The 23,616-nt window shown below is 32.8% G+C and overlaps 1 protein-coding gene across 1 annotated transcript in view; it reads right to left on the bottom strand.

The window, feature by feature from the left end:
* Positions 1-3,417: 3,417 nt before the first annotated feature.
* Positions 3,418-23,616, bottom strand: part of LOC25487144 (probable LRR receptor-like serine/threonine-protein kinase At3g47570) — a 35,014-nt gene continuing 14,815 nt past the window's right edge. The window contains exons 3-4 of the mRNA XM_024776713.2: positions 4,028-6,251; positions 3,418-3,876 (exon numbers count right to left, since the gene is read on the bottom strand). Of these exons, the coding sequence (XP_024632481.2) occupies positions 3,521-3,876; positions 4,028-6,251 (2,580 nt within the window). The 3' untranslated portion in view covers positions 3,418-3,520. The remainder of the gene's footprint in view (positions 3,877-4,027; positions 6,252-23,616) is intronic.

Genomic DNA, 23,616 nt, shown 5'->3' with positions numbered 1-23,616 from the left:
GGTAGGTGGTCCGTTGGAACAAAATGTTCTTAACATTACCCTTTTAGAGTTTTGATGATTACAAGGTATTAAAAATTGTCAATTGGATATGCTAATAATTGTTCAAGTGTACAGGACTTTAGACAAAAATTTGATATCTTTATTAGGTTCTGGAAGAACAATAGAGAGCAATTGAATCAACAAAAAGGAAGCTTGAAGCATCTGAAGAGAAGTGCTCCCGAAGTCAAAGTGCTCCTGAAGTGATGACGTCATCAGAAGCAAGTTCGTCAGAAGCATCTCATCAGAAGCTGAAGAATATCAGAAGTTGTAGTTCATCAGGAGATGCAAGAATTAAAGCTTCAAAGGTTGTTCAATGGATTTAATCTCGTCTAAGCATTGCAGAAGACTGGAAGAATGAAGCAACGACTATTTTGAAAGGATTTGAAGGCATTGGATGCTTGATCTTTGAAGAGCGTTGACAAAGTACAATTGTACGAAGTGTACAACCACTATCTCCACTACTCAGTTTGTGTCTCTGCTACAAGACAAGGATAACAGCGCTGCCTGCAACAATGTTCCTACATACATAGAATGGATTTGAAATTGATCCTTCAGAGGTCAATAACCATTTCAGGAAAAAGATCATTGGTGATTGACCAAAGCTTCGAACAACTCTATTTTGATGTGCTGGCAATGTGACAACGTCTCTTTTCTACACCTCTATAAAATTTTAATGGTAATTTTAGTCTTGAATAATATTGTAGTTTGTACAAATAGTCCCTATTTTGATTTTATTTTTTTTAAATAGTTACTTTTAGTTATCCAAAATAGTCCCTATAAAAGGGAAAAAAACTGAATAAGTTTTTTTTGGGACTAAACATGAATAAAATATATTTAACCCTATAACTTATTTAGAGCCCGTTTGTTATAGCTTTTTTAAGAAAAAAAAACCACTTTTTTTAAGAAAATAATCACTTTTAAGATTTTTGCATCCGTTTGTTACAAATTTTTTAAAAAATCAGAATCTAAAAAATATCTAAAAACTGCTTCAAATGAGAAGCTGTTAAAAGCAGCTTCTCAAAAAATATATTTTTTTTAGATGAGAGAGAAAATATGATTTAAAAGATTGAACAAATTTTGTAACAAAAAATCCCTTTTATATATTTGTATTCAAACAAACTAGATTCTGATTTTTCAAAAAATCTCTAAATTATTTTATGTGAAAATCACTTTTATTTTAATCTGTAACAAAGGGGCACTTACATTAAAAAAATTGATTTTAAATTCAAGATACATATTTTAAATGTTAATCTAGTAATACTATATCCTAGTTAATTTTGAAATGTTTGGAGTGATATAATTTATTTTAATTATGAAAAATTAAAATTTAATTCAAGATAACCAATATTAAATTCATGATAATAAATTTCAAATTGATGTTTCTACGTGGAATTTTCCACACAATAATAGAGACGCCAATGAGACAAGAAAAGCTATCAAGGATCATTCGAGGAAGGCAGAGAGTAAAACGACAGTGCGGAAAATAAAGGAAAGAATGCATGGCCCGGCCATGATAAGATAGAATTCAAGAATGGTCCAAGTATCTAATAACAAACACTCATAATAGAGACACTCATTAATTCTAACAAATCAAAAGACATAACCATTACCAATTTTTTAAATTTAAAAATATCTATGAGGAGATATAATTCTTGCAGAGGATAATTGATAAAGATTGAAATTAGGGAAACCACCATTGTCATTCTTAGTAGTTTAACTTGTTGTAATATTAGTTCATCACTCAATTGAAAACCCTATCAAATCATATGTTACTCATTCTTTTTGTCACTTTAGTCTATGACGTTAACTCAATCAAAAACATTGACAAAACTATTCAGAAGGACCAAAATGCATACTTGTGTGGACTATGTGTTAATAGCCAACACTCGGTGAATTTTGTTCCACCTCGGATAGATAGGATTCTTGAGAAGAGTTTATGAAGGTGAGACATGTAACACCCTAAACTCTAAATGCGATTAATTACGCTACGCTAATGATACAATCGTATAAAGAATTTAGATGTTACTTCTTCAATAATTCACCAAGCATGCATAAACAAATTTCTCAAATCATCGCAGCGGAATAAAAACATCATTACATTGACATTTAAATAAATCATCTCAACAATCATCCATAATAAAAGCAAGTCTCCAAGTAGCCATGTCGATATACTACATGTATCATTATCAATACATAATCTCAAAAATCTCCAATAGACATAATAAAGATAACATCAAGACCGATCCGTGATTTGTCATAGTCAATGGTGGTACGTCTCTTTTCACATTCTTTTGAAAGAGTTGGTTTAATCTTTTCATTCCGTTTTGTAACATGCCTTTATTTGTGTTGTTTATATCGCAGGATTTGAACGTTACTGCACCTATGATAGTGAGTCTGGGCCTTACTGTTCTGATCCAATATATGGGATGTGCTGGGTCAATAAATGTAGATGCGTATTCATAAGTTTTTTAGGGAAGTTAAGAGCTAACTTGGATGTGATAGCTTTTCTTGGCGATTACTATGGGATGGGATAGGGTTTTTACCCACCAAAATTTGTTCATGAAAAATATTTTTATTTTATACATATATATTTCCGGGGTACTTCGTGAATTTATGAATCTCCTACGAGATGCATTTATGTATTCTAAAAAAAAACATAAAATATCAAAGAACACCCTATCCTTAGAATTGAATTTAACATAAATTAAATAAAATTATAGGGAATGTTTATGATTTAGTATTATGATGAAGAAAAAAAAATTATCAAAACTTTAAACCAACAAACATTTCTCTCAAAACCTTATTTCTTCCGGATAATCAAAAATAAAAATTAGATTAGTAATTGCATAAGCTCTATATGGATCGACGTTCTTTTTACGAATCGATAGAACCGTACACTTGCGGATTTGTATTATAATAAAAATCACACCATCAAAATACTAATATAGTTTTATAAATGATATACACCTAATGCCTCGAATAAATGCAAGATTGCCGTCACAAACCACACCAACTTGTTTAATTTTGTAACGCTTTAATTTGAATGCTACATGATAAAGCTAAGAAATCTTGAAACACTTTTGATGTTAATTTCTACTTTTTATAATGCAACCAAAGTATACTGTTCTCAGCTCAGGCTAACCTAGTGAGGCAATACAATCATCTAATTGTTTAGCCATATAGAACCAATGTATAGAAAAATGGAACACAGAGTGAAATTTTCAGATATTCATAAATATCACATTTTTCTTATCTAATTTCAAACAATGATATTAAAAACTAGTTTTCATAAACCAAAATTGTATTACTTGCATATAAACTAACAATTTTTCGAAACAATACTATGTATTTAATGCATTTGACTAGAAATACAAATCATTTTCCCAATACAAAGAAATTGTAGTTCAAAGTAATGCAACACAAACACTTTATTGATGGCTAGAGACTAATCATATTTTCTTGTGAACACAAGCAACGGATCCTAGCATGGAAACATTGATTTGATTTCATTCAACTTTGCTATAACATCTTTTATCGGCATTCGATAAGATGGAAACTCTTCAGAACAAGCAACTCCAATTATAGCAAACATCACTAAGCAATTCCTAATCTTGTTTTCCACAATCCCTGTCTCATCTTCAGCAAATGGCAAAAGCAAATGTGAATCTACTATCTCAAAGATTCCTTCTGGAACTTTCATCTTACAGAATGCATGTAGACTAAAACTTCCAGAAAACATGCTATTTGTTGGTCTCTTTCCAGTGAGCATTTCTAATAGAAGAATTCCGTAGCTGTAGATGTCGCCATGAGGTGATACTTGGCCACCCGCTCCATACTCTTCACAAACAATAACATCAACAGTTTAGGAAAAAATGAACAAAACGAATATGTGCGCATGCGTACATATAATAAATTCTAACTCATTGATCATAAATAAAGCAATTTAAAAGTAAACAATAAATTATAATTACCAAGTGAAAGAACTTACCAGGAGGAACATATCCTATAGTTCCCTTAATTGTGGACGAATTAACTTGATCTACACTTGAATATGCTGTGGCTCCATGAATTAACCTTGCCAATCCAAAGTCTCCCAAGTGGGCTACCATGTCATCATCAAGAAGAACATTGTTTGGTTTCACATCACAGTGAACTACAACATTCTCAGTACCATTGTGAAGATAATCCAATGCATGAGCTACATCAAGAGCAATGTCAACCCTTTGTGTGAGGCTGAGATTATGAATTCCAGACTCTTCGTTATCGTGCAGAAGCTTTTCTAGACTCCCCTTAGGCATGAACTCAAAAACAATAGCCTTGAACTCGTCACCCTTATAATCTACGCTTGAACAACATGTAAGAATCTTGACAAGATTTCGGTGCTTCATCTTTCCCAAAGCTTTGCATTCAGCTGTGAAACTCTTTGTAGCTCCACGTGCTTGAAGATTCAACACCTTTACAACAATAGGTCTTTCAAAGTAAAGGAGAGATCCTTTGTAAACGGAGGCAAAGCTTCCTGTCCCTACCAAATTGGATGAAGAAAACCCATTGGTGGCCTCATGTATCTCACCATAAGTAACCCTGAAGTTCCCATTTTTCAAAGATGGTAAAGTAGGTAGCCTTTTGGACTTTCTCGCGAGAAAATAAAGAATAATCAAAACTGCGAAAGAGATTAAAACGCCACCAACTACACTGCCAATGATAAGTTTCCTTTTGAAAGGGTTTTTATGTTTCTTTGAGGGCACCTTAAAACATGGAGGAAGCTTCAATGGAGATATTCCTCCACAAAGGTTCTTGTTTCCGGTTAGTAAAATTGCTGAAACATTGCTAAATACACCTCCTTTTGGAACCTCGCCATAGAGATTGTTAAAAGACAAGTCTAAACTATTCAAATATGTTAGATTTTCTAGTTCAGAGGGGATAATGCCTGAGAAATTATTTTCAGAAAGGTTTAATTTCTTGAGGGACCTTAAAGAGGAACCAAAGAACAAAGGTATAGCTCCATGGAAGAAGTTTCCTCCCAACCAAAGTTCTGTCAATGCTATGCAAGAAGCTAAATCCTTAGGAATTTCACCAGACAACTTATTCAAGCTTAGATTCAATTGAGAAAGTTGCTTCAAGTTACCAAACTCTGAAGGAATGGGGCCGGTCAAGAAGTTGTTGGACAAGTCAAGATATAGTAAAGCATCTAGATAGCCAAATGTTTGATTGAGTATATCACCACTCAATTTGTTACTATAAAAATGTAATTCCTGCAATTTGGTGCAATTTCTTATGGTAAATGGAATGCTTCCTTCCAATTTATTGTTAGATAGATCTATTAGATACAACAAAGTAAGATTGCCAATGACTAATGGAATGTTACCGGTGAATTTGTTACCAGCCAAGGCCATTCCTCCTAGATTCTTAAGCTTTCCAATTGAATCTGGAATTGTTCCCTCAAGGAAATTGTTATCAAAATCTAAGGCAACTAAACCAATTAGTTGTCCAATTGTTTTCGGGATCACTCCATATATTTTATTAGACTCCATGTGAAGAAAATGAAGATTAGTTGAAAAGTTTCCTATAAAATTCGGCAACACACCACCGAAATTATTGCCAAAAAGATAGATCTTTGACAATTGGGTACAATTCGTTAAGGATGAAAGGAAATCCAAATCATGAGATCCTCCACTCCCATGATAATTACCTCCAATATTAAAAAACTCAAGTTTATTTAATCGACCCAAAGTAAGAGGTAGTGCTCCATTAATATTATTATAAGCTATATCAAACACTTGCAATCGAGTGAGGTTGGATATTGAAGACGGAAAAGTTGCGCTAATTTGGTTAGATCCTATAAAGAATTGTTCAAGATTGGGAAAAACTAGATCTATATTTGATGGAATACTACCAAATAAATTGTTTCCTGAAATAGAAAAAATTTGAATATTTGATAGGTTGTAGAGAGAATGAGGGATTTCACCTGACAAATTATTTAAACTTAGAGACAGCCATGTCAAAACTGACAACCTGCCCAAAGAATATGGTATGCTTCCTTCCAAGTGATTTTGTAGAAATGAAAGCTTTTCGAGTGATGAAAGATTTCCTAGGGAAGATGGAATAGTACCAACTAGATTATTGTGACCAAGAGACAACTCAGTAAGTTGCATCATTGATCCAAAGTATGCAGGAACTCTTCCAATGAGTTTATTCAAAGCTAACCTAATTACCTTGATATTTGTGCAGTTAGTGAGCTCTATGGGAATCTCTCCTTGAAGATTGTTGTTTCCTAAGTCAAGAACTCGCAATCCTTTCAAAAGACCAACTTGTGTTGGAATTTCACCATGCAAGTTGACATTTGAAAGGTTGAGCATTCGAAGAAATGTTAGATTTCCCAAGGATGATCCAAGAGTGCCACCAAATGTTTGATTTTCCAAATGCAAGGCAGAGACTCTCATGTGACGACGACCACATGTAATCCCTTCCCATTCACAGAAATGTAGAGACTCATTCCATGATGGCAAATAATCTGATACACCATTTGTAAGCTTTTCCTTCAAAGCAAGCAAAGCTAGCTTATCAGTCTTTGAATTCAAAGAAAGTGCAATTGTTGACATTGGCATGAAATACGCCAACAGTTGGCTGGCAAAGCAGAGAAGAAACATCATAAAAAAATTCATTTTGCTATTGGAGAATATCGTATTATTATGGGAAACGGTAAGTAAAGAATACCGTTTAGTGCACACTGTATGTGTAACTTTGAATGTGTGTAGCTTTGAGACTTGATTAGATATATAAAGAGAACATCATATCGACCGTCGAAGAGAAAAAGAGAAAAAAGAGAAAAAGAGAAAAAGTGAATTCAGGTAAGATCAGAGATACAGAAATTGCTAGTCAAGCCTCATTCCACTAAACACGTTTCAAAATGTACAATTTAAAATTTTGATTAAGCTTCAAAATATGTTTAGTATCTAAAAATTCAGAAGTTTTTAATTTTAGTCTCTATAAAACTTTAATGATAATTTTAGTCTTGGATAATTTTAGTCTTTTTTAAAATAGTTACTTTTAGTTATCCAAAATAGTCCCTATATATAAAAGAGAATAAAACTGAATAATTTTTTTTTTGACTAAACATGAATAAAATATATTTAACCCTATAATTTTTTAAAAAGCTTATTAATTTAAATGGATCATGTTAATGCTTATAGAAAAACCTACTAGGCCTATCAGGTAGACCCATATATGTGTAATTATATATATTACATTATATAATACACGCGTATTAGCCTCTACAAAATGGATTTGTTAGCTCTAAAAAAAATTTGGATATACAAGAAATATAATATATATATAATGTGAGGTAAAAATGGATCCATATGCTTTACCAAATTTTATTTACCTATTAGCCTTTTAAAAAATATATGTTTATTAACCTTTTTATAAATATGTCAAATGTTATATTTAAAAATGTTAGTACAAATTATGCTTCTAAACATGCTAATAGGCCAATTATCCTAGATTCTTAAGCTTTCCAGTTAAATCTGGAATTGTTCCCTCAAGTAAATTATAAGTAATGGTTAAGGCAACTAAACCAATTAGTTGTGCGATTGTTTTTAGTTGAAAAGTTTCCTATAAAATTCGGCAACACACCACCGAAATTATTGCCAAAAAGATAGATCTTTGACAATTGGGTACAATTCGTTAATGATGAAAGGAAATCCTAATCATGAGATCCTCCACTCTCAAGATAATTACCTCCAATATTCAACCACTCAAGTTTATTTAATCGACCACTCAAGTTTATTTAATCGACCCAAAGTAAGAGGTATTGGTCCATTATTATTATAAGCTATATCAAACTCTTGCAATCCAGTGAGGTTGGATATTGAAGACGGAAAAGTTGCGCTAATTTGCTTGGATCCTATAAAGAATTGTTCAAGATTGGGAAAAACTAGATCTATATTTGATGGAATTGTTGGAACATGTGTGGAAATTGAGTTAAAAAGACTAAACAAAAACTCCCATGTTGGGTAGAACTAGTGTTGTGTGAATTGAAAAAAGTGGAAGTTCAAAAAGTGGAAGTCCCACATCGGATGGAACAACATTAGTAGTGTTTATATAGTGGGGGTGTACCTCTAAGAGGTACATAGTTATTTGAACGAAGTAAGCACTAGAGAAAAAATATATATTGATATATATTTTATTATTTGGAAATGATAAATTAAATAATTAATTTAATCATTATTAGAAAGTGCTTTCTTAGTCCCCAAGTTTTGCTAAAATAATTTGGAACGCAATCTAGAATATTTTGGATTATAATCTGAAATATTTGGGAAGGCAATCTAATATATTTTAGTACATGATATATTTCTGTACTGAATAATATATTTTTATACTCAATATGATATATTTTGAGACTCAATTTGAGATATTTTTGTACTAGATCTAATATGATAATCTCCCAAAGTTTCTCACTTATTAGTTGTGAACTTTCTCCATAAATAGAGAGCTCACACAGTGCATTCCACATACACAAATTCACAGTTGATGCTTCATATGTTTGTCCTCTCTTCTCCCTCATTCGACTTGTCTTGACAAATCCTTCTCCTTTTTCTACTCCTTTCCGTCGCTTCGGAATTAAGGTGTTCTTCAGACCATATAGTCCCTTGTCGATATATTGTCCCTTCGGAATCAAGAATGGTCTTAAGAGCATAGTCATTCAATTATTTATGTCCTTTTAGAATAAATAATATTTTAAGATCATAGTCCCTTTTCGGTATAATAAGAATGATCTTAAACATATATATTCTTCTTCAATTCATGGAGAAGTCAGATGTTAGAATGGTCGTAACACCATATTTGAGTGGTCATAGTACCATATTGGTTTCAGTATTAAAAAAGTTGTCTTAGTACCATATTGAAGGTGTAATTCTCGAACGGTTTTCTACAGTGCAGTAGTTAACCGCACAGTTGCAGCTGGGCTTGTTTTATCCTGGAGGCGGCGTGGTTGATAGTCTGCCTTGCACAATTTTGAGTAGTGCCACGAAACGTCTTAAAGAGAGCGACCTGGTCGTGACTCAACATAGTAACAACTTCGGTAGATAATAGAACTTGGAAATGCAAATACAACAGTTTGGAAATCCAAAAACAACAATTTTAAGACGTTTTTTTATGTTATGTCTATCGAAGAAGTTACTTATTTAGGTTCAGCTGTCCATGTAACACCCCGTTTTCCCAATATAAAAATTTCGTAAATCATTTATCAGAGTAAGCATCATAAACAACGGGATATCACATATAACATGATCCGAAATAGTTAAATAATAATTTAACCAAAAGTCGTAAACATTGCAGCGGAAATTATATCAAAACCATAAAAACGTTTTGGCACGCAGGCCCCATCAAGATAGTCTCAAAAGAGTTAGTTCAATAACAGAAAGCATAGTATTCACGTAATAGAACGAAGCATGCATAACATATAGCCCCATCCCGTTACGTATCAGAGCGACCTAGACGACACAGTGAAGGCAAGGCCACTCACGACGGAAACTGCACACTAAGCACGATCACCTGCAAGTTACCTATACGAAGGGCAACATTTTCAAGCAGAAGGGGTGAGATTTCATAACAAAATAATGTTAATCAAAGTAATTCGAATCATAATTAACATTAACATCATAATCGATCTTAAGTAACATAGCATTATGGACATGACAATGTGACAATGCTCTTAGACTCCTTATATGCATGTGGTACCAATCGTCATCATAAGTATTAATATACTTTAAACGTGCGGAGGACAAAGCTCCTAATAAATCGTGCGGAGGACAAAGCTCCTAATAAATCGTGGTGAGGACCAAGCTCAATGAATGCTAATGCATGGACTCTTATGAACAAATCACCGTAATCAACATATCAACATGCATCCAATAATTTGGAGCTAAACGTCATCATTTCATCATATATAGACATTATGCACTTAGTTAAATAACGGCAACAGCATAGTCAAGTCACATAACAGAATGATATCATTATATCAATAGCAAATCAATTGCATCATAAATAAACTTACATATCTTACATAATTGTACAATACTTTAATCATGCTCAATTAATATCAATATGTCTTAAACAGCTTTACAGTCTGCATTAAGCATCATCATTAGGTCTCATTATCATAAGGGGGTTCACTCTTGATCCGAACGTGCGACACAGATCGCACAAACACTCCTTACACACCAACCTAGAAGTGCTCGCGAGGCGAGGGTTCTTATTCGCCATGGCGAGTCCCAAACAATTCCCAAACTAAAGTTGTTCTAGGTCCAATCCTGTCCTACATTCGTCCCTAATCATTACTAGGTGTGTTCAGGCACTCATAGGCACTCAAGGTCCAACTAAAAAGTCGAAAACACAAAATCTAACATGCTCTCTGCCTTAGCTCGCTATGGCGAGTAAGGTTGCTCGCTATGGCGAGCTGTGTTACACAACTCGCGAGGCGAGGAAAAAGGGGTCGCGAGGCGAGCGATGAATGTCGCTACAGCCAGGCTTCCTATTTTCTCAAAAACTCGACGATTCACAGGGTTCTATGCTTGCTATTGATTCCAAAGTTTGTCCTAAACATTATCTAAGGTCCAGAAACACTTTCTACAACAATTTAATCAATTCCTACCGTTTAATCATCAATTTTAGGGATTTGACCTAGTTTTCGTTTTCTCCGATTCAATCCTAATTCTTGCTAACTAATCATCAGAATTACATTCAATTAACAATACTGAGTTATTAGTCTCACCCTTACCTTAATTTGCAGAAATCGCAGCTCTCCCTCTTGGTTTCTCTTCTCTTGGCTTTTTCTCCCTTTTTCTCCAAAAACGTACGTACAACAATGTTTTTCTAAAGCTAGGTCTAACCCTTTTATATCTCCTCTTAATTACTTATCTTATCTCACTTTCTCCCCCAAAACTATCTAAAATATCAAAACAGCCCTCAACTAAATATTTTATATTATTTTCAAATCTTTATTTTATTTAACAATAAAATAAATCCCTTAATCTTATCAAATCTTCCAAAACTCATACCTTATCACAATACCAACTAAACCATCAATATAAACGTGAATCATTCAAATCATATCATAATCATGCATATATTATATAAATATAATATAATCGCCTAAACTCGATTAAATAAACAATTAACGAAAGTGGGCGTTACAGTCCCTAAATACAAGAAGGATAAATCAAGCTATATAAATACATCTTTCGACTGTAACAATGAAGTTTTGTTGTTATAACAACAACACTAAGAAATTCACATATGTGACTCGGAATTTGTTTGAAATTTACTTTCAAAATGAGAACCGCACCGTGAATAAATAACTTTAATGATTAAGAGAATAGAACCGACAAGTGTTGATGCATCGTCCTTAATTTTTCACTTGATTCTTGACAATTGACAAAAACAGATATTTGTCGTAACTACTGAAAGCAGCTGATCGGAGACGGATAAAAATTGGTTGTCAAGTATTGTAAAATTTTGTACAATATGACCCTTGAACGATGACAACCGTAAATGATGGTTTTAAATTTTAAGGATGAGTTTACCACAGGAGATAGATCTTGTGCATGTACCAACTTCCGTTCAAGCACATGGACTAGTTTCTTTTGGTAAATTAATGCACACGTATATCTTTGTGAATTTGAGCTCCAGTACCATTTTTTGGGACATATATGAACTTGAGTATTCAATTATGTTAGGATTTTGATCCTATAAATACATGTCGAGTGACTTGTATACAATGTTTTTTTTTGGAAAAGATTGTTCAAAATTAATTCATCCTTCTATTTTATTAGTTGTGTGATTTTAATATTTGACATATCAAAATTGATCACGATCAAACGTTTAATTTTAAACTTGAATAACTTGGACTTAATTCCAAAGTTATATGATTAGACAATTTTATTTTTTACAGTCAAGATATATGAACCAAATGTTCATATAAACAGGTGTTTAGAGAATTTTTTTTTTGGTTACAAGGTGTTTAGAGAATTTGAATGTGCATACTTGATGGCACATAAATTAAAAATGATAAAATAATCTTTTATCATAATCATCGATGACTGTGAATTTTGGAAAATAAAATTGATGCGCTTGATATGTTCAATTTCTATAAATTGAAATTTATGTTGGATAGAGTACCCAAGTCTAAGAACAAAAATTCTAATCAAGAAGTTTTGAAGAAAAAGACAACTCAACTTGTCTTATTTTTTAACTTGGGTTTGTTTGGACTATATTTGGATTCTGGACCCTAAGAGAGTTGAACTCACTAGTAAGCCTATGAATGTGTATTCATTGGGTATGTTATCAATAACGAAGCATATAGGTTTTATGACCTAAATATTAAAGTGATCATAGAATTAAAAGATGCTGATTTCTATGAAGTAAGTACCCCTATAAATTAAAGAATAATGGGGGCACTAGTGGGGGTAAACTAAATTCCCCTTGTATATTAAGAATTAGTGGGGCACTATTTTTGATCATATTTCATTAATCAAAAATAGTTATGAAAACATATTACGAGATGTTATAGAACCTCGAAGAGGTAAGAAAGCAAGAATTGTTAAAGAGTATTAATCTTATGGTTTATATATTGGAAGAAGATTCATTAAGCCTTAAAAAGCTATATCCTTAATGGATGCTGAATTATGGCAAGAAACAATAAACGATGAAATGGATTCTCTAAAGTTTAACAAAACATGACACTTTGTTGACTTGCCTCATGGTTGCAAACTAATCGGTTGTATTTGGATTTTAGGAAAAAGAACTAAAACCTGATGGTACGGTTGATGAATACAAGGCTCTCCTTGTAGTCAAAGATTTTAGACAGAGAAAAATATAGTCTTCTTCGACACTTATTCACCAGTCACTATAATCATATCCATAAGAGTACTAGTCACTTTAGCCGCCGTTCATAACTCGATAGTACTCCAAATGGATGTGAAAGTTGCCTTCTTTATGGTGAACTAGAAGAAGAAGTCTATATTAAACAACCTGAAGGTTTTGTGATTCATGGACTAGAAAACAAGTTCTGTAAGTTAGATAATTCTTTGTGAGGTCTAAAATAAACTCTTAAGGAATGACATGAAAAATTTGACATTCTAATGCTATCAAATGAGTATAAAGTGAATGAAAGTGACAAATAATATTTGCACGATCACGTCTCTATGAAGACAACTTGCTCATATTTGGTTTAAAAATTCATGTTATGAATTATGTGAAATCATTGTTTATCAACAACATTGATAAGAAAGACCTAGACAAAGTTGAAGTAATTCTTGGTTTCAAGATTACTAGATCAGAAAAGAGAACTTTTCTGATGAATCTCACAAAGTTGAGAATATCTTAAGGAAATGTAATTATTTGACTATAAACTTGCAAGTGTAAAACCTATCAAGAACACTTGAGATGGTACGCCATTGAATGTATTAGACTCGACGTTGGCCAAGTCGTGAGATTTTTTGTTCAAGTTTATTAGTAGACGGATAAGAAGCATTGACATACTATTGAAAGAGTCATGAGGTGCCTTAAGAAGATTATGACTCTAGGATTACATTATGAGAAGTATCCTATTATACTTGTATGTTACAAGATACAAATGAGAAGTATCATATTTTACATGAGTGATACAATATACAAAATTGAACATCCTTCAGATGAGTCTTAAAGCGACTAGTGACTGCCCATTGAGCATAACTAGAGGAGTAATTTGTTGAAACAAATGATATTGACTCAGTCCACTATGGAATGAATCTGAGACGAGAACACTAGAGAAAACTAGTGAAGAAGCAAGTTGAGAAGATGCTTGTTAGTTGAAAACCCTTAATGGGTAAAACTGTTTCCAGAAGTGTTAATTTATTGCTGCAGCATATTACAAAATTGAGAATCGTTATTACAATGGCAAGAGACGATTATTAAGGAACGAACACATAGGATTAGAGAGCTAGCTACTCTCAAAATGAACGGTTAAAGTATATCATGTATGTACTGATGAAAGAATTCGTCAATCCTTTGACGAAAGGAATTACTAGAAAGGAAGTCATATACACATCCAATAGGATGGCACTAATGCTTATAGATCACTAAGTGATGGGAACCCGACCTACATGACTGGAGATCCCAAGACTTAGTGTAACACCCCGTTTTCCCGACTTAAAAATTTCATTTAATTAATCAGAGTATTCAACATGTAAACGGAATGCTACACTTCATAAAATCATAAATAAGTTAATTAACTAATTTATCCTTCAACATATTAATTCAAACTTTGCAGCGGATTAAATTCATAAACATCAAAAGTCTTGGCACGAAGGCCTCATCAAAACATCTCATAAAAATCTAATTAACAACTTAATTATGTAAATTTATAAACAATACGTAAGGAATAGAAAAGCATGCAACAAAGTTCCCATCCCGTTTGTAACACCCCGTTTTCCCAATATACAAATTTCTTAAACATTTATCAGAGTAAAAACCATAAACGGGATATCACATAAAAACGTAATCCAAAAACAGTTAAATAATAATTTAACTTCCACATAATATCTTGACATAGCAGCGGAATATTAGTTCATAAACCATAAATCAGTTTGGCACGCAGGCCCCAAATAAAGATCTTAAAAGAGTTAAACAAAACAGAAATTGTCATAGCAGTTCACGTAAAAGAATGAAGCATGTTATAACATATAACCCCATCCCATTACGTATCAGAGCGACCTAGACGACACAGTGAAGGCAAGGCCAACTCACGAAAGCAAACTGCACACTAAGCACGATCACCTGCAAGTTACCCATACGAAGGGCAACATTTTCAAGCAGAAGGGGTGAGATTTCATAACAAAATAATGCTAATCAAAGTAATTCGAATCATAATTAACATTAACATCATAATCATTCTTGGATAACTTTGCATATTCAAATAACAAGTATCACGTATTCACATATTCAATAAACAAGTATCACGTATTCAATTATTCAATCGTCATCAACAACATAGCATTATGAACATGACAATGTGACAATGCTCCTAGACTCCTTATATGCATGTGGTACCAATCGTCATCATAAGTATTAATATACTTTAATCGTGCGGAGGACAAAGCTCCTATAAAACGTGCGGAGGACAAAGCTCCTAATATTCGTGGTGAGGACTAAGCTCAATGATATGCTATGCATGGACACATATGAACAAAACATCGTAATCAACTTATCAACATGCATCCAATAATTTGGAGCTAAACTTCATCATATGATTATGCACTTAGTTAAATAACGGAAGCAGCATAAACAGGTCACATAACAAGATGATATCATTATATCAAAGCACATAATTTGTATCATTATCACATTTTCTTATCTTGCATGAATATACAATACAATAGTTCATATTCGATTGATATTAATATAACTTAAACAACTCTACAATCTGCATTAAACGACATCACTAGGTCTCATTACCAGTTAAGGGTTCACTCTTGATCAACAAGTGCAACACAGATCGCATAAACACATAAACAAGTTCATCCTGGTTGTACTCGCGAGGCGAGAGTACTTACTCGCCATGGGGAGTACCACTCAACTCCCAAACTAAGGTTGTTCTGGGTTCCCTCTGATCCTACATTCATTCCTAATCGATACTAGGTATGTTCAGGTACTCAAAGGCATACAAGATTCAACTAAAAAGGTCGAAACACGAAATATGACATGCACTCTGCCTAAGCTCGCGAGGCGAGGATCATCACTCGCCGTGGCGAGCGATGAACGGAAGCACGGGCAGACTAGGGTTTTTCTCAAAAATTCATCACACAACATGGTTCAAGGCGTGGTTTTGATTCCAGAATTCATCCTAAACATATTCTAAGGTTAAAGGACGGTTCTTTCATCAATCTAACAAGTTTTACCGTTTGATCATCAATTTTTAGGGTTTTGACCTAATTCCAAAACTTCTCTAAATCAATCCTAATTTTGTCAACTAATCATCAGAATTACAGTAAATAACATTATTGAATTATTAGTCTCACCCTTACCTTGTATGAAGAAAATCGCAGCACTCTACCTTGGTTCCTCTAGACTTGACTTTTTCTCCCTTTTCTCCAAAAACGTACGTACAACAAAATGTTTTCTAAAACTAGGTCTAGCCTTTTTATATCTCCTCTTAATTACTTATCTTATCTCACTTTCTCCCCCAAAACTATCTAAAATATCAAAACAGCCCTCAACTAAATATTTTATATTATTTTCAAATCTTTATTCTATTTAACAATAAAATAAATCTCATATCATAATCAAATCCTCCAAAACTCATAACTTATCACGTCATCAATCAAATCACTAAATTCATCGTGGATCACCAAAACATAACAAAATCACGCATATACTATATAATTATAATATAATTGCCTAAACTCAATTAAATAACGATTAAACGAAAGTGGGCGTTACACCGTTACGTATCAGAGCACCTAAACGACTCAGTGAGGGATAGCCACTCACGACAGCAAAAACACAGCAACCTACTCTCGATCACCTGCAAGTTACTCATACGAAGATCAACATTTTCAAGCAGAAGGGGTGAGATTCACAATCAATAATAATAATATATAATTCATCAAATGCATCTAACAACTTAAACTCCATCAATTAGTAATAATAATTCTTTTAACGACTCCTAAACCATATCATGTACATATCATATCAACAGTCATAACCCGATATCATAAACAATCATCATAACAGCATCATTTAACTTCATATTAACATTCTCCACCAAACACCTTATTAACAACTCATGAATAGAGGACAACTTAGCAACTATACGTAACATCATCATTTCATAATAATAATTATTCATCAAACATTCCATTAGCAATTCATGAATAAAAGACAACTTATCAACTTAACATAACCATCATCAAGTACATTTAACAACTCATAAATAACATCACATAATCATCATCACAACATTCGTAATCATCATCACAACATACATAATCATCATCATGTAACATCATAACAACCTCATATTCAACACCATAAACAGTCATCATAACATCGTAATCAATATCATAAACATCTTCTCATAATAATATAAATGACACAACATAATCATCACATCATAACAATATAAACAACTACATATATTCAACAATAATGTTCTTACTTCTTTAACTTTAGTAACACTTGCTAATTCAATCATCAACGACGACAACAACTTAATCAACAACAACAACAACAACAAATCTCTCAAGAACAACGGCAACTACAATTATCCAATATATGTATATATTTCATAATCAACAATATCATCAATAATAGATATCTAATTCATCAATTAAATTTAATACCCTGTCATAATAATAATTCATCAATATATAAGTATATCATCATTAACAACATCAACCAAATGATAATTACAACCAACAACAACGACTCATGCAACAACTCGACACCACCACTAAGACTCATGCAAGACACGACAACTCCACTAAGACTCCTCAACAAATGCGACTATGCATGTGGTACCATATCAGAGCCGAAGCCCTCATCGTTATAGAATGGTTAAAGCATTCTTTTATCAGGACATGAGTCCTCATCGTTAACATCGTTTTGAACAACATAGTGTTCCATCGTTTTGAACGACAAAGCGTTCCAGGACCGAAGTCCTCATCGTTTTTATGCTTATGCAACTGACTCCACTTGTGTATATCTACATACAACTCAACGACAAATGCATATGTACTTATATGACTCACCACCCTTTAATGCAACTGACTCCACTTGTGTATATCTACATACAACTCAACAACATCAACAACAACCACTACTCATCAATGCATATATGTAAATATGACTTCATCTCGACAATCCAATTAATAATACTTCAACCTTTGAAAATAATTCAGCAACATGTATAATTTATTTAAATATAAATATACATCACAGTCAACAATAATCCATCATAATTGATCCAACGATTCCAGAAAATACACAATTAATCATCTCCATATTCACTAAACTCAACAACGGCAACATAGGCAGCACATAAACGTCTCAAGATATAACAATATCAAATGATAATCAATATCTACTTAAACATCTTATATAATCCACATAATGCATATACAAATATATCTCATTACTAACAACATCAAATTGTATTATATCTGACTCACTCAACATCAACAGTACTATAATCAACCTCCATTCCTACCACAAGGGTCAACTCACAACATGGGTTAAATACTCTTAAACACCTTAATTGCACTCATATTACTTTTAGTTTTGAGCCTTGGAATTATCCCACAAGTTTTGGATTAACTTGGAAACGTGTGAAAAGGACACAAGAACGCAAAATAAGAAATGCTGTAAAAAGGCACTTCGCTTAAGCGAACGAGTCTTCTCCCTATGTCTTTCCTCTCTTCTCCCTCATTCGACTTGTGTTGGCAAGTCCTTCTCCTTTTTCTACTCCTTTTTGTCGCTTCTGAATTAAGAGTGTTCTTAAGACCATATAGTCCCTTGTCGATATATTATCCCTTCGGAATCAAGAATGGTCTTAAGAGCATAGTCCCTTCAATTATTTATGTCCTTTTAGAATAAAGAATATTTTAAGATCATAGTCCCTTTTCGGTATAATAAGAATGATCTTAAACATATATTCTTCTTCAATTCATGGAGAAGTCAGATGTTAGAATGGTGGTAACATCATATTTGAGTGGTCTCAACACCATAATATATTTTTGTACTTAATATAATATATAAATAACCAAAATAAAAAATAATCAAGTTAAAAAGAAGCGGTACCTGGTTGAACCGACGGATGTTTGCATCGCCGCTTCAACACGAAGGCCAGTGCCAAGGAAAAATAGAGGAAATATATTAACATACATTGCAATGTGTTATATATTCACTTAATCAATAAAAGACAAGGCTATTAGCAGTAAACCATCTGGTGTACACTCACCTATAACATATTTTCAAACAAAACTTCAAGGCTCTTCATTAGAGTTCTTAAACTGAGAGCCTTGAAGAATTCTTAATCACTCTTAATTAAGAACTAATGTAAATAATAAAATTGGAGTTTATTTCTTCGAGATACAGAAAAAGAGAAAGAGTGAAAAAATGGGAAGAGGAAGAGTTGAATTGAAGAGAATAGAGAACAAAATAAACCAGCAAGCAACTTTCTCAAAGAGAAGAAATGGTTTGCTCAAAAAAGCTTATGAACTGTCTGTTCCTGTGATGCTGATGATGAGATAAAATCGCAAGTGCACGGTCTTACCGAAGTAGTATAAAAGAGTATCGTTCCGTCAGGGAGTAGTTCAATTTAATTAACCTTTAGAGATGATTAGAAGAGAGAAGAGAATTGTAAGTTGGGGGTTTTCAAGCGTTTGAAAGATAATAATAAAAAGAGCCTTGGGATCGTTGGTTTTATCCAAATAACAAGTCCTTCTCAAACCAAAACTATAAGCTTATAATGTTATGTTAGACCTAATTTCTCAAGACAGTTTCTCTTATGTTCCTCTAGCAATCAAGTCTATTTCGCTGACTTGATTACTATTAGATTTTGGTTCCTGTAACAACCAAGCCTATTTCGCTGACTTGATTGTTATTAGTTCCCTTGAAGATCGAAACTATATGTCTCAAAGATTGCAAAGCCTATTTCGCTGACTTTGCAATCCTTGTCTGAATTCACTTGTTCGAATATCAAAGCTCCACTTTCACTTTCGTTTTCTGAATTGATATTTGGAATAATGGATAAACAATTATCAAACCCTCCACTTTCGTTTCCACAGTTTGATAATGGTTGATCCATGTTAAAACGGTGAATTCAGATAAGAAATTAGGGTTACATAAGATTAAGGCTTAGAGCTTGGTTTGATTAGGATTATGTCATTTGGACTTATCCAACAATCCCAAGACAAGGAGAAGTCTACTCACTCATGTTCATCGTAGACATGGGGGAGAAGAGAGAAAGCATGAAAGTAAAAGACAAGAAAATAAAGGAAAAGAAAAGAACTTTAATTAGAAAAGCAATTGTCACTTATTGTATTCCAAGTAAAGATAAATATTTGTGATGGATGGCTACTCTATTTATAGCATTCGATCGACTTAAAATCTAAGCTATTACATTTGGGCTAAAAATAGAGTAGCTTAATATCTAAGCAAAAGCAGCAAAAGTGACTTTGGAGGGTGGCACGGCCGTGCCAAGGCTAGCACGGGCCGTGCCAAGCTTCTGACTTGCGACATATTTTTGTCTCTCAATCTTCATATTCTTGCATCTAATCGGCTCCAAGTCCCTTTCTTTTGCTCCAAAACTCAATCCATCCAATATTCATTCCTGAAATAAAATAAAATGCAATTTGTAGTAAACTATCCTAAAAAGAAAATAATACTAATATAAAATAAAATAAAATCTAATTAAAACTAAACTAAAAAATATATAATTTGTAGGTTATTTTACATTATGAAATAACAAGTTGTTAATACAAATGATTATGTTCTTGGTAATGATTAATTGTTGAAAATTGACTCCTAAACCACAAGAATCCTACAATAGAGGCAAAGTCTTTTTTTTTTTTGTTTTACAAGTGACTCAATTTCATGTTTTTTTTTTTTTTGTTAAAGATGGACTCAAGTTCAAGTTAGAATATATTTTTGCAGTAATAGAAATAAATTTTTTATTTCTATGATAATCATACAATTTTTTTTTAGTAGAAAATTCATAAAAGAGAGAGTAAGAAAATAAAAAATAAAATGGAATCGTGAAATTTCTTATCAACCAAAAAATCATAAGCATCGTTTCAGGGAATAGTGAATGGAGATTAATAGTGAGGAACTTACTTCCTTATTTTGTGATTTCAGATCTTTGAACCATTATCCTTTTCCTTTGTTTCTAATCTTTGAACCGTGTGGTGGAAAGCCTAATCCACCAAATTAGGCGCCAAAACTGAATTACACATATATAATAGAATAAAAGGTTTGTCAACAAAGGCCACAAAGAGAGAGAAGAAAATGTTCGAAGTTTCAGAATATTTTTCGGTGTGTGGAGTGAATTTTGTGAGCTTTTTATTTATAGAGAAAATTCACAAGTAATGTATAAGTAACTTTGGCAACAAGTAATTCACATATTAGATCTACTACAGAAATATCTCAAATTGAGTACCAATATATATAATATCTAGCATAAAAATATATTATATTATGTACTAAAATAAAATTCAAATCAAGTACCAAAATATATTAAATTGCATATTAAAATATTCCAGATTGCGTACCAAAATATTTCAAATTGTGTTCCAAAATATTTTAGCAAAACTTGGGGACTACGAAAACACTTTCTAATAATGTTTAAATTAATTATTTAATTTTACATTTCTAAATAATATATATATATATATATATATATATATATATATATATATATATATATATATATATATATATTCGCTAATGCTTACTCCGTTCACATAAACACTATTGATGTGTGTGATCTATTCAACATAGGACTTCCATTTTTTAATTTCACACAACACTATTTTTACCAAATGTGGAAATTATGTCCAGTCTTTTAACTCACAATTTTCATATATGTTCCAATATATAGTAACAACAAAACAACATAAACATCAAGGATTGACTTATTTATTTATTGTGTTTTAATACTTGCAGGAATAATGCCTTCATCTTTTAGTTATTTTTTTTAAGGAATCTTTTAGTTATGTTAGTGTGCAGGCCATTTTTTATCCGTGCAATTTACACAACAAATGGAAGAATAGCAAGTATTTGATTAGAAACGTGCACTTCTAGGAACTCTTGATATACCTTCGGATTTTCCTACGAAAACAAATCCGCAGGAAATCCTGATGACTTTGCTGCCTTCACACCGCTCAGGACAAGTTTCCTGCTGTTGCCATTATCTCATGACAATCCGCAGGTAACGAAAAAATTTGCTGGGGGTTTTTCTTGCGGAAGTGTTTTCATTTTCCTTTTTCGTTTTCTTACATGAATCATTAGGAAATTCCCCACGTATTCCTGTAGATTTCCCTGCGGATTTTCTTATGATTTTTCCAGCAGATTTTGCTGCGTTTTGTTTTTTTATATTTAATTTTAAAATAGTATCATTTTGAATTTCTTGATTTTTCTTCTTCTTTAGATATTGAATATGGACCCTCTAATTTTAAATTAAAGTTAATAACAAAGTATGTGTAATTGAAATGTCAAACTATTTTTGTCGATTGAATATGGACCCTCTAATTTTAAATTAAAGTTAATAACAAAGTATGTGTAATTGAAATGTCAAACTATTTTTTTGGATTGTTATTGATTATTTTTATACATATTCGTTGTTTAAATATTTTGAGAAATAATATTAGACCACATATATCGACAAAAATACTTGGACACAATGTGTAAAATATTATTACTTATCTATAATTCTTGTGTGTATTGTAAAGTCAACTTAATAATTTTCTATGTTTAAAATGGACACTTAGGTTTCTAACAATAATATAAAAGGGATATTAAATCCCTAAACATAATTAAAAAATACAATCAAGTATCTGGCAATGTTTTTTAAAAAAGTAATCACTTCTATATTTTATCAGGCAATAGTATATATTTTTGGTAGTGTTAGTGTTATGGACCGATCAGATGACCATCGCACAATAACACGTGGCATAGCTTACACTGCCTTAAGGCCCCGTGTCTAAAGCAGCAAACCAGTTTACGTGCACGTCACCACACAAAAGCGCTCCCCCGCATGAGGATCACCTTACACGTGTCCTCCTCCATCCCTAATCACATGCCGCATAACCCGCAGACAGTTATGACCAACACGCGCCATATAAGTTAAAAAACGGTTATAATCACTTTCCACGCACTCTTTCTTAGTTCCATTACTGACATGAGCGTCGAAGTGTTAACGTGTCTGTAGACATCTTTCTTTCCACCGCGATGACTCAACACCACCCTACCAGAAGCCATTACCGTCACACCAGTGCATTATCCGCAACCGTTGCCACTCATCCGTTCTCACTGGACATATCAGTTAAAAAACTGTTTTTGGTATAGATTAAACAATAGTTTCTAAAATGAGCCACAAAGTACCAAAAAAACACAAAAAATAATAAATATGAGTAAATACTCGTATATTTTCCTAGACATATTTGGTTCTACTAGTATGGACACCCGTGCCAAGCACGGGTTAAATTTCGTCATATTTGAGGGAGAAAATGCTTTGATGTATCAAGTGTTGGTTAAAGTTCAATATTGAATAAGAAAGTGGAGGTTGAACAATAAATAAATTAATAAAACTCATATTTAAGTCTTCAATTTGTCTATGAATATGTGGAATCATTCTCACTTGTGTGCTTTCTCTCTTTGCGATGTGTCGAATCACATCGATGTTGACTCCCTTATAAGGCCCAACGGTGTTATCATATCCTGGTTCAACATTGTGTGTGTGTGTGTGTGTGGGGGGGGGGGGGGGGGGGGGGGGGGGGGGGGAGGGACACAAGGAGTCTCTTAATGGAGTTATATTAATGTGTC

Source organism: Medicago truncatula, chromosome 2 (genome assembly GCF_003473485.1).
Source record: "Medicago truncatula cultivar Jemalong A17 chromosome 2, MtrunA17r5.0-ANR, whole genome shotgun sequence".
Taxonomy (NCBI): Eukaryota; Viridiplantae; Streptophyta; class Magnoliopsida; order Fabales; family Fabaceae; genus Medicago; species Medicago truncatula.
Note: the sequence above shows the minus strand (reverse complement) of the source record. Positions and strands in the feature narration are given on the sequence as shown.